The 11868-nt window shown below is 43.2% G+C and overlaps 2 protein-coding genes across 2 annotated transcripts in view; one reads left to right on the top strand and one right to left on the bottom strand.

Annotated features, from left to right (window-relative positions):
* Positions 1 to 2802: 2802 nt before the first annotated feature.
* On the top strand, positions 2803 to 4943 carry ssna1 (Sjogren syndrome nuclear autoantigen 1). Its single transcript, XM_037691910.1, has 3 exons — positions 2803 to 3018; positions 3500 to 3699; positions 4708 to 4943. The coding sequence occupies exons 1-3, from the start codon at positions 2967 to 2969 to the stop codon at positions 4798 to 4800; spliced, it is 345 nt and encodes a 114-aa protein (XP_037547838.1). The 5' UTR covers positions 2803 to 2966; the 3' UTR covers positions 4801 to 4943.
* Positions 4944 to 7203: 2260 nt separating this feature from the next.
* Positions 7204 to 11868, bottom strand: part of tprn (taperin) — a 28208-nt gene continuing 23543 nt past the window's right edge. The window contains exons 2-4 of the mRNA XM_037691730.1: positions 8665 to 8839; positions 7844 to 7962; positions 7204 to 7368 (exon numbers count right to left, since the gene is read on the bottom strand). Of these exons, the coding sequence (XP_037547658.1) occupies positions 7306 to 7368; positions 7844 to 7962; positions 8665 to 8839 (357 nt within the window). The 3' untranslated portion in view covers positions 7204 to 7305. The remainder of the gene's footprint in view (positions 7369 to 7843; positions 7963 to 8664; positions 8840 to 11868) is intronic.

The raw sequence follows: 11868 nt of genomic DNA on the forward strand, positions 1-11868 counted from the left end.
TCCACAAAGTCCATGGTGTTCTGTATGTGGTGTTCTGAGCTGCCAACTAAAGGGATGAGTACAGACGCCAGATATTTGGAAACATTGTAAGTGACAGAGTTAATCATGCTAACGATTGGTCTTAAAGATACACCTTGTTTGTGGATTTTAGGTAAACCATACAGACTAGGTGTGGCCTCCCCTGGGTACAGTCTGTGGTACAGAATACGGTCAATAGCCTTGTCCTGCTCCAAATTTTTCAGGCAATCTATTAACTTGTACATCACAAGTCGCCACAAAAAAAAAAAAAGGTCACACACTGATATTTGGTTGGACCTCCTTTAGCTTTGATCACATCGTGCATTCACTGTGTCATTGTTTCGATAAGCTTCTTCAATGTCACAAGATCTGTTTCCATCCAGTGTTGCATTAATTTTTCACCAAGATCTTTCATTGATGACGAGGCACTAGTCATGATGGTGCATCACTTCACCTGCCTCTCTTCTGACCCTGATGCACCATCACTCTGGAACAGGGTCAATCTGGACTCTCAGACCACATGACCTTCTTCCATTGCTCCAGAGTCCAATCTTTATGCTCCCTAGCAAATTGAAGCCTTTTTTTCCAGTTAGCCTCACTGATTAGTGGTTTTCTTAAAGCTACACAGCTGTGTGTGGAAATGCTCTTACTTTCACTATTAAACACAGCCCTGAGTGCTACAGTTGTTTTTCTTCCATTTGATTTCACCAAACGTTTAAGTGATCGCCGATCACGATCATTCAGGATTTTTTTCCGGCCACATTTCTTCCTCGATGACGATGGGTCCCCACTATCCTTCCAGTTTTTAATAATGCCTTGGACAGTTCTTAAACTAATTTTAGTAGTTTCTACAATCTCCTGAGATGTTTGCTCTGCTTGATGCCAATGATTTGACCCTTCTCAAACAGTCTGACATCTTTTCCACGACCACGCCATGTGTCTTTGACATGGTTGTTTAAGAAATGAGGAGCAACTCATTGCCCCAGTTGGGATTAAATAACTTGTTGCAGCTGAAAGATAATCACCCATACAGTAATTATCCAATAGGAGGTTCATACCTGTTTGCTTAGTTTAATCCAGGTGGCAACTTTTTTTTTTTGGCCAGGCAGTGTATGAAGTAGGCGGTCGGCGCATGCCCATTGCTGTCTCTTTTTATCGCCAATATACATGTTTTATTACACATGTGCTACACATGCTGATGTTCTACAGTCTGTCTAATATATTTAATGAATGTGTGTGATATTTCCTTCTTTCTAATTGGTCATAAATGCACCATTAAAATACACAGGGTGAGGCAGAAAGTCTTGTGCCACACCAATAGGAGGCAGTGCTGCCCCATATGGACAATGAAACAGGTGCAAGTCGCTGTGTGTTCTTCTGTTACCCAGAGGGGCGGGGGGTGAAGCAAATCTATAACAGTACACTTGTTTAAATTTGTTTAGACTAAATGGAAGGTCATATCTCAAAACTAAAACAATTTTTTTTTTACTCAATTTCCCGTCGAAACCAGTGCTTAAATGGAGCCGGATACTGCCGGGAACTCTTTTATTTTGACAGGGTGCTTCCGATAACTGTTTGCTAGGATCTGGTAACTCTCAGGCTTATAAATAATAAAGTTATGGTCAAATATGACAGCCTTGAGCGAATAAAACTTATACTGGATATGTACACAGAAAATAATTACATGAGCACTAATTTGAAACATAAAAGCATACGATATGCCTCTTCAACTGAAGCATTTCCACGTTACAGACGAGTCAATGGCTTACCTGTCACAAACCTCACCGCATTTCATTGGAGCACAGGTCCCAGGGATGGTGTGTTGGGGACAGAGCTGGCACCAGGACTTTGGCAATAGGTCCTCAGAGTTATGTTTTCGGTCCTCTGTGAATCAGTGCTGCTCTGGTGATTGATGCAGGTGGACGATGAGGTTGCGATGCGTGGTGTACTGGGCCAGTTTAGGATTCATGCTCCATGTGGATAAGTTTTTAAGATGTCGCTCCAGAAAAGAATAGAATCTCTTATACTGAGATCAGTCAGGTGTGGTTGCTTCAAACTCAACCAGTCGTCATCATTGTCTCAAAATCACATAATAAAATTCATAAATATAAAAAAAAAATCATAAAATGTAAAAGGATTTTAAACAATTGTGCATTTCAGATTACATATAGAGCAAAAATACTTTAATTTTTACAAGGGACACCCACATTTGATGAGAAATAAAACTGTAACACCTGTCTTTTTGTGTGACCGCGCCAACATTGCATCATACAATAGATAAGTTTAGTTATTTCTACAGAAATCAATGTAGCAACAGCTAAGTAGCTGCTTTTTCCATAGAGTTCTTTGAAGCACTTCCAGTGCAGACAGGGGCACTTCCTGTGGGTATGTTATGTTTCTGCTGTAATAACTGTATAATGCAAAGTGAAAAGACTTAGAAAATAGCATTTGCATGAACCACCTTAATATTTTATTTAAGGCATTGTTTTAGGAAGACTGATTATTTTGGCACAACACATGGACTAGCTGTTAGCTTTCTGATGGCATTAGCATTGACAACTTTTACAAAGCAAGACATGTCTTTTTAATTCGTATTTAAGTGGTAATGTAAATATTATTGAGTTTGACTTTTAATTATTTTAAATTTGCTTTATCACTATGCTTATTTTTTGTTCTGTTTTGGTTTTGTCCAAGTTGACTATCATCGATAGATGGCGGTAACGAGCGCAGGCCGTCATTATTGTACATATTAAAGGAGACGAAGAAGAGTCGCCAACCGCCAATAAACTCCACGAAGAAGAAGTTACCAGGGAAACCCGCTGTCCGTGAATCCGCCTGCACCGAGGCGGGATTATTTTTATCCTTTTTTTTGTTGTCGTGCTTCGCTTAAAAAGACCGACAGAACCCGAACCTGGACCTCTTTAGACCCGGTCCAGACGAAGCTTAACATGACTCAGCAAGGCGCTGCACTTCAGACCTACAACAACGAGCTGGTCAAGTGTAAGTGAGGAAGTATTATATTTTCTTCAGTCCAATCAGGTCAAGATGATTTATTTAAAGCAATCATTTACATTTTGTTAATTAAACCTTACTTTATGTGGAGTAAACTATTTAAATTTGAAAGTAAAGAGCCTTCTTACCTGAATGTCACTTGAATTCTTGATCAAATCTAATTTCTCTCAGATATGAGGGAAGCTCTGTTCCAACACTTCCCAGCTGTCACATGGTGGTTAATCTGTGCACAATCCTGCAGCCTCTCTGTCTGTGTCAGATTACCTGATCTGACTGGTGTACATAAACAATTTGAACCTTTTTTTTTGTATAAAAGTGTTTGTCAGAAGTTGGGTTGAGCAAAAGTTCTGTGTGTTTTGAAGCTCAGGAACATCATTTGGACCCCACAGAAATGTCACAACGCGCGTCGTCAGATTTATCAGCAGCCCGAGCTTCACGTGGACTGACGTTTATGTTGTGTTTCCGTCAGGTATCGAGGAGCTGTGCTCGAAGCGGGAAGAGCTGACTCGACAGATCAAACAGGAGGAAGATGAGAAGGACCGTCTGCAGCACGACATCCGGGTCCTCTCTGAGAAACTGAGCCGGGTCAACGAGAGCCTGAGCCGAAGACTCGCTGCCCGTACAGCACTGGACCGCACCGTTGCTGAGACGGAGGCTGCGTACACCAAGGTGGGTCAGGTCACCCCCCCACCCTCACTGTACAGAACCAGGACTCATCGGACCACAAGACCTTTTCTGGTTTCTCCATAGTCATCTCTTTATGCTCCCAAGTATCAGATCTGATTTTAGTCCAAGTTTTAATCTTTTACCTCTTATAGGCGAGCGCAAATGGCAGCAGCAGCAGCTAGCTGTAGCACCTTCAGTGCAACCCTTTATTTCCTGCAGGAATACCATATTTCTCCAAAACTAACAATGTAATTCAAAACTTGCTGGTGGTTAATGTTAGTTTTAGGGACTATGGCAGAGGTCCACTTTGGTCCAGACCCCGCTCTGACTAGCCGTTAGCTCATCAGTCCTGAACTAAACCCAGGCTGCTTATCTACAGGTGACCTGTTAAAGGTACTCGCACAGCAAGCTCTCAAATCTAACGTTAGAAAAACTAACCGGAAGACGCAGTTTGAGTTAATAGTTACAAACATATTGATATGCAAGTCTGAAATACAGGTACTCACTGTTATCTGTGTACTTTACAAATCCGAGCGTAAATACTCAGATGTTTCAAAATAGTTTTCAGTCACTTCAGCTGCGTTTGTGGTTAAACACAGTTGGCGGGTGGCATTTTTTATTTTTTCATTGAACCTAATTAATAAATAAGCATGTTGATATAATAAAACTTGTTTCTTGCTTTATTATGTTTATTTTGACTGGTCTTTACAGCATTTATTGGTACTAATACTTTGAGTTCTTTCATTTGATTAAACTCTGACCCAGGTTTTACGGACTCTCCAGCCAGAGTTGTTAGTTTTTGTTTCTCTGGGGTTTAATAACTCGCCGAGCAGCTCCCGGCTCCGCTTGTCGTCTCAGCAACTTTCCGCCTCGTCCTCCGTGTTGTCGCTGAACTCCCTTCACGCTCCCGTTTAATCAAAGAAAGCAGAAACTCCTCAGACCGAAGCAGTAATTCTCGTCTCCCGCCGTTGCGCCACTTCATATGATTTTTTTTTCCCTTCTGTCGTACAGATCTTGGAAAGTTCCCAGTCCCTGCTGAGCGTTCTGAAGCAGGAAGCAGGAAACCTCAGTAAGGCCACGGAGCCTCGGCGAAAGGACCATTAACGGCAAGAGAACGTACCTGAACTCCGTGGGAACAGATTTTGCACATTTAAAGACACTTTTTGTGTGTTTTTGTTTTCTTAAAGGCAATAAATGTATTTTAACTATCACTTGTGATTGTTTTAGACCCAACTGATGTTAATAATGAAGGCTAGACTCATTTATTTGTTCAGGTTTATTTATTTAGCTTTTATTTGTACAAGTATGACATCTTTTGTTTTCTTTCCCACTGGTCCAAAATATTGACAGTACATTTACATTATGCACATCAGCTGTGAAATAAAGGATGAAAAAGATGGAGCTTCTACCACAGAGTCCAACAGAAGAGGACAGGGAGGTGGACCGCCGTCTGTCCTCCTGCTGGTGTCTTTACAGATGATGGGTGGAGTTCCTCCCCACGTTTGGTCCTTGGGGTCACAGGAGAGCGAACGCGTTTTGGTCGAGGACGGCAGCAGGCGTGTCACATGACCACAAGCCGACGTCCAAACGGGTTCAAAAGACATTTTTAGGTTTGAGTCCGGTGTTCCTCACATCACCGCTGACCGTTTGTCCGCACGCTTTACGAGTTCTGCTGTTGTGCTGCTGAGGCACAACGTTCTGACCCGTTGGCAGGACGCGCTCGGGTGTTTTCACCGTCGCAGTTTGAGGCACTAAAAAGGATCGTCGATCGGTAATTTTCACATATCTGCACTTTTAAAATTACTTCTACGTGTATCGACTCATAAAAACTAAAATTCTGCAAGTTTTTTTTTCAGGAAAGTTTTAAACCGTCTTTATATTTTGCCTCCAGGCAGCCGGACTCGTGCCCGACCACAGCAGGACATTTAGCGGCGTGAGCTCAACAGATGAAGGAACTGAACAAAAGAAGAATCAGGCCAAAAAAATAAAAACATCTCCTCAGTAGAAGATCAGTATCTGAAAGTCCCTTCTTTAAGAAAAAAACAAAAATCTGCAAAAGCGTCATCCTTCAGCTGATAATCTGCATCAGCTCTCAAACTCTCCATCAAAATAACAGATTAAGTTTCTAACTATAGTTTGTATCTCGGATCAATCAAGGTGAAAATATGTGATTATCATGTTGATCAGCTTCGAGAATCAAACTTGCAGCTAAAATCCTATTTTTTCTTGTTAAGTGGTGTTTTTTTGTTTGAAGATTTGACTAAAGAGCTTTGTTTTGATGAGGAACAAGCCACCAACCCCCTTGGAGCTTTTCGTGTCCAACTGAAAGAAGCAGACCAACTGTGGATTAAAATAATCCAGAAGAGTCTGGCTGCTTGGAACAAATTATAAATTATACACATTCATTTAAAAGCGGGCGTTTGCAAACGGTCAGCGGTGAGGATGAGCGAGCGGGGAGCGTTTGTTTTCGGGCTGCTCACAGTGACGAGGCCAACAATCGTTACACTTTTAATACAAATCTGTGGCAAAAGTTTCAACAAAACAAACATGGCAACCATCGGCTGTGCATTCATCCTGTGCAGCCGAAGAGCTCTTCATCAGTTTTAGTGGTTTCACATCGGCAGAAACTCCTTCTTTTAAGTGCACGTTTCCTCTGTTGCCCCGTGTCATGACTCGTGAGGTGCAAAACGCAGCTAAAAGCACGACAGTGCAAAACAAAAACAAATAGAAAAAACATTGAACATCCAAAACGACAAAATCCAGCTTAAATCTTCGTGTTGGAAACTGTACAGCAATACTGGCCGAGGGCTCGAATCAGTTGGCATCATGAGGAAAACAAAGTTGCATATTTCATAAAAAAATCTGGATTAAAAAAAACACATCCTTCATAAACGGTGCGTTCACTGAACCTATGGAATGTCGGAGAACACGGTTACATCCAGCGGGGCGGCGGTGGTTTTACTCCTGGTTCCTTTTTTAAAATAAAACAAGACGTGCAGATCTGAGCTGGAACAAACACGAGAAGCCGAGAGGTCGCGGTTTACAGTCACTAAAAAATTACAGACATCATTGGCCAAGGTCACTTTTTCTGGTGAGAAATGAAAGCTGCTACTGATTGACAGGTTCCTCCCGCCGCCTCCACCCGACGAACCGCTTTAATACATTATTTTACAGCAGGAAATAGGAAGTAAAAAGGCCGAGCCGAAACCAAACGTGCACGTACAAAAAAGAAACAAAAGTAAACAAATGTGGCACCTTTCACCTTTTTTTTTTTGTTTTCGTGTTTAAATCTGCCGTAAACAGAAACGTCCTCCAGATTTATTTACGTTTTCGTGAACTCCTGGAGGAAGTAATGACGCGTTGCCATGCCAACGCTGAGCTCCGTCACCGTGGCGATGCAGATTTTTATCTTTTCGTTGTCCTGAAGTGGAAAAACGTGGAGCGGCGCCGACAGATCAACTGTCTGGGTCCAGCTACAAACAGCCCGGCTGCTTCGTCGTGAGGAAGAGGAGCTCCACAGCTGTGGCGGGAAAATAAAAATTTAAAATAAAGCTGCTCCCCGTGGGGCGGGGGCGCCATGGGCTTCCTGCGAGTTCTGCAGACGGTCGATCAGAAGTAGAGGGCGGGTTCGCTGCTGTAGTCGGACAGAGACGAGCTGTCCGCCGGAGTGAGCTGAGGACAAAAGACACCGTCAGGGTTTGGGGTTAACCGTGCAAAAGTCTTAATGCAGCTGTTGCTGAAAGGGCGAAGCGACAACGCTCGATTTACAGCTAACGAGCTTAAATCTGGACATAAATCTAAGAAAGCCTCTGTCCTGCACAACGAATCATCCACTCACTGATCCATTTTACTCGTGCTTTATCAGAAGTATCAAACATTTATGTCTATATTCTTTATTTATGAACAGCACCTGCTCAGGATTCGTCCATTTACGAATACGTTGAATGAAATGACCCGATCTGAACTTTAAAGTAATAAAAGACGGACCCTAAATGATCCGGTGAACTGAAGGACGTGCTGCATATCAGCTAAATTAGAAAACATCTTAATAAATTATCTCCAGAGCAGCTGATTGGGTCTGGATTTAATAAGAAGTTCACTGAGCGATTAATCAGGTCTGACTCTTAACGATGAACTGTTTCCCCACCATGACCTCCTCGGTGATCTGCGGCGAGCCGGCGTCTTCCAGCCGGACGGTTTCCTCGTGTTTGTTCTCCTGCCAGGCGCTGAAGTCCACCGAGTGTTTGGGGACGTAGCTGGAAAGGTCTGCCAACGAGAAAAAACTAAATCAGACGCCTTATATTACGTCCACGCGCTTCTTTATTCATTTATGAAAGCAGGTTTTGTATCATTTGATTAACTTTAAGAAGAGGTGGGTGTAGTTCTCATCTTGTCCAGTAGGGGTCTCTGTAATCCCACCTATAAATCGTTTTAGTTTATAATTTTAATAATTTTCTGCACAAAGTTTCAGCTCCTACATGCACATCTGTTTGACCTCTGGAAGGACTCACAAGATATTTATCCCATCCGCATTCATCTGAGAAAGTTTGTTTTTGTTTATTTTAATCATAGTTTATCATAAAAACAGGACAAAACAGTCGTTTTTTTTAGCTGAATCTTGCAAACGTTCACGTTAAATAAAATACTTAAATTTTATTATTAAAATCTTTTAAATTAGGACTAAATTTGCAATGAAAGCATCTTAAAATTGAAATAATTAAGTTAGTCCTGCGTGGCTCTTTCATTCAGCAGTTGTGTTTACAAGGGAGGAGAAAAATCTTTAGAATAAAATCAGTCGGTATTATAAAATCTGAATAAATCTCCATTTTTCAGACGGATTTTAAACGTAACATTTAACCAAACGCCGTTTCTGTTTTGCCTAAATTTAACTACGGAATTAAAAAAAAAATCTCCCTTTTTGCGTTTATTCTAAAATTTATATTTTCTATTTCCGTGGCGCCGTCTCACCGTTGCCGTTGTCCGAGCCGATGAGGCCGGGCCGGGGGATGTGGATCCGTCCCACCATGCTCGGCTGCTCGTCCCGTTTGTCCTCGCTGTCCTCCTCGCCACTGTCCCACGCGCTGCTCTCAGACGGGTACTCGTAGGTGCTCTGCAGCCTCGACTCGTTGAACGAGATGCTCAGCTGCAAAAAGAAAAGGAGACGAAAATTAAGAAAAATTATTTGAAGGCTCGGTGGTTCGGGAGATATTTTGCTAACAGACGCCTCCAGCGGTGGTTCCTCATGAACACCTGGAGTCGGTCTGAGAATTTGTTTACGCCGCATTTCTTTGTTTACAACCTTGATTTGAACAAACGGCTCGCTTTGTTTGAAGAGGTCAAAGGTCAGGATTTACGAGGATCAGATACGGTCTCGGCTGAAACCGCGACAGGAAGTCCGTCAGCCGGAGGCGAGCGTTATGAGCCGCAGGCCGTTTCTTCCTTATTGCAGCGCGGTCACAGCATCGTCGCCATTTTACTCCGTTCATTCGCATGTTTTTGCTCCATGTTTGTCAGCAAAATATCTCATGAACCACTGGACGGATAGCAAGGAAACTTGGGAAATGAACGACTTTGACTGATTAACTTTTGGAGCCAAAGCAAATCAAGATGGCCGCCACAGCTGTGCAACTTTAATAAAAAGCAAAAATGGCAACAGTTCAGCTAATTTGACAAATGTTTAGCTGAAACTCGGCGTGGTGGTGGCTGAGACTAACCTTCAACACATAACTTGAGGGCAAAACCATCGCATGAGGAGTTTGTGTCAAACTTTGTAAATAACTTAGTTTCTAACAGAGTATGTCTGTTAGCAAAATATCTCATGAACCACTGGATGGATTTTAATGAAACTTTCAGGAAGTAATCACTGGATGTTCCTCTACAAGTGATTAACTTTTAAAGTCAATCTAAAACAAAATGGCAGCCACAACCAACAGATGTTGAAAAACACAAAACTGGCTACAACTCTGTGAGCTTCACATATGTCAAGCTAAAACTTGGTGTTGTAGTAGCTGAGAATGATCTATAACAAAGAGTCGAAGTGAAACTCTTTGTGCAAGCAAGATCTTTGCCTAAAACTGTTGGAAATCAACACTGTCTGTTAGCAAAATATCTCACGAGCTGCTGAATGGATTTTAATGGAACTCCCAGAAAGTAATTGGTGTGTGCAAATTAACAACTTGTTAACTTTGGGAGTTTATCCATTTTAAGATGGCCACCACAGCTAACCAACAACACAAAGATGGCTATAACTCCGCTAGTTTAGCAAATTTTAAACTGAAGTTCGGTGTGGTAGTAGCTGAGAGTCGTTCACCACACACACTCTGAGAGGCATCTCTTGATGCAATGGCTACAACTCCTCTCCAATTATTCAAAAGACGATTTCAGTCTAAAACTCCGGCCTGAAAAGTGGCGATGCCTTCAAGGACCTTTAAGGCCTTTAAGTGATGCGTTCAGGCAGAAATTTGTCCAAAACACAAAAGGTGGATTGTCGAGAGCGACGAACGAGCCGCAGACGGTTTCAATAAACCGGAACTATAAATACGACCGTAGGCGTCACCAGCTCAGAAAGGTTTTCCGTTTCTCCTCCGGTGTTGCCATGGAGACCACAGATGATACAAACAGGCAGAAAGCAGCAGGTTTGTTCATCGTGCCCGAGATGATCAGCTGAATCTGTCCTGATCATCATCATCATCAACAATAACGACCAGTCAGAGCAGCTGGACCTCAACGTTTTTACGACGTCTGTTAGAGTCACCCCCACCCTCATCCGGAGGGGAGGGGGACACTTTAGGTTGTTTTGTTGCCAAAGATCCAGGCCCAAACCTTCAACTGGTTTCTTACATCATGCCCTGATAATGACACCCCCACCCCCGGTCCATGCATTTGTCACGTCTAGACCGGACTATTGCAATGGTTTGTTATCTGGGTGTCCAAGTGCATCTTTAAAGCGTCTTCAGCTGATCCAAAAAGCTGCTGCCAGAGTCTGAACTGGAGTTACTGGGTTTCCAGTGTAAAAGTCACATCAGTCAAAAAAGGCATCATGAAGAGGACAAAAACAAAAACAAGTCGCATTTATTATGCACCACCGCTGACCCATCGTGTTTATTATGCGTTTATTTAACGGTCAGAGCAGCTTCATTTCGCCTTGACAGCGCGGCGCCATCCATCCATCCAACCATCCATCCATCCATCCATCCATCCATCCATCCATCCAACCATCCATCTATCCATCGGAGCCGCTAGCCCTCCAGCGTTCCTCCTCCTGCACCAGCTGAGTGAAGCGAGCGTGCACGGGAGGACTCGCTGTTGCAGTTCTTAGAAATTTAAAGCATCAGTCAAAAATTACGTTACGAATATGGAAAAATAAACCCGTATACAAGTCGCAGGACTGACAAATCTATGCAAAAACCTGCAACTTATACGACGGACAATACGGTCATAGGAGAGATCATACCTGCAGTTTTAGCTTCTCTCCACAGCTCCCCGTCAACTTCCTACTTCTAACCTACAAAGCCCTCAACAACCTAGCTCCATCTAATATTCGAGATCTTAATGTTCCATATTTTCCTAACAGAGCAGTTCGCTCTCAGACTGCAGGTTTACTTGTGGTTCCTAGAGTTTCCAAAAACAGAATGGGAGGAAGAACTTTCAGTTCTCAGGCTCCTCTCTTGTGGAACCAACTTCCAGTTTCTGTCCGTGAGGCTGACACATTTTAAGACTTTCTTTTTTGATAAATCCTATAGTTAGTGTCGGTTTGGGTTTCCTAAGCTGTCCCTTAGCTATGCTGCTATAGGCTTAGACTGCTGGAGGACAAACTGACCTCATTTCCTCTCTCTGCTGCCGTCTCTACTTGTTCTACTCAACCTATTTATAATTATTTCCATCCTTGGTGTCTTTCAGGTTCACCTGCACCTGCACCTGCACCTGGACCTGCACCTGCACCTGGACCTGGACCTGGACCTGCACCTGGACCTGCACCTGGACCTGCACCTGGACCTGCACCTGCACCTGGACCTGCACCTGGACCTGGACCTGCACCTGGACCTGCACCTGGACCTGGACCTGCACCTGCACCTGGACCTGGACCTGCACCTGGACCTGGACCTGCACCTGGACCTGGACCTGCACCTGCACCTGGACCTGCACCTGGACCTGCACCTGGACCTGCACCTG

The sequence above is a fragment of the Nematolebias whitei genome, chromosome 18, assembly GCF_014905685.2.
Source record: "Nematolebias whitei isolate Nwh7 chromosome 18, NemWhi1, whole genome shotgun sequence".
NCBI lineage: Eukaryota > Metazoa > Chordata > Actinopteri > Cyprinodontiformes > Rivulidae > Nematolebias > Nematolebias whitei.

Coding starts and splice junctions, on each gene's coding strand:
- ssna1 (XM_037691910.1), top strand. CDS start 2,967: ATGACTCAGCAAGGCGCTGCACTTCAGACCTACAACAACGAGCTGGTC. Junction 3,019..3,499: donor CAACAACGAGCTGGTCAAGT/GTAAGTGAGGAA, acceptor TGTTTCCGTCAG/GTATCGAGGAGCTGTGCTCG. Junction 3,700..4,707: donor CGGAGGCTGCGTACACCAAG/GTGGGTCAGGTC, acceptor TCTGTCGTACAG/ATCTTGGAAAGTTCCCAGTC.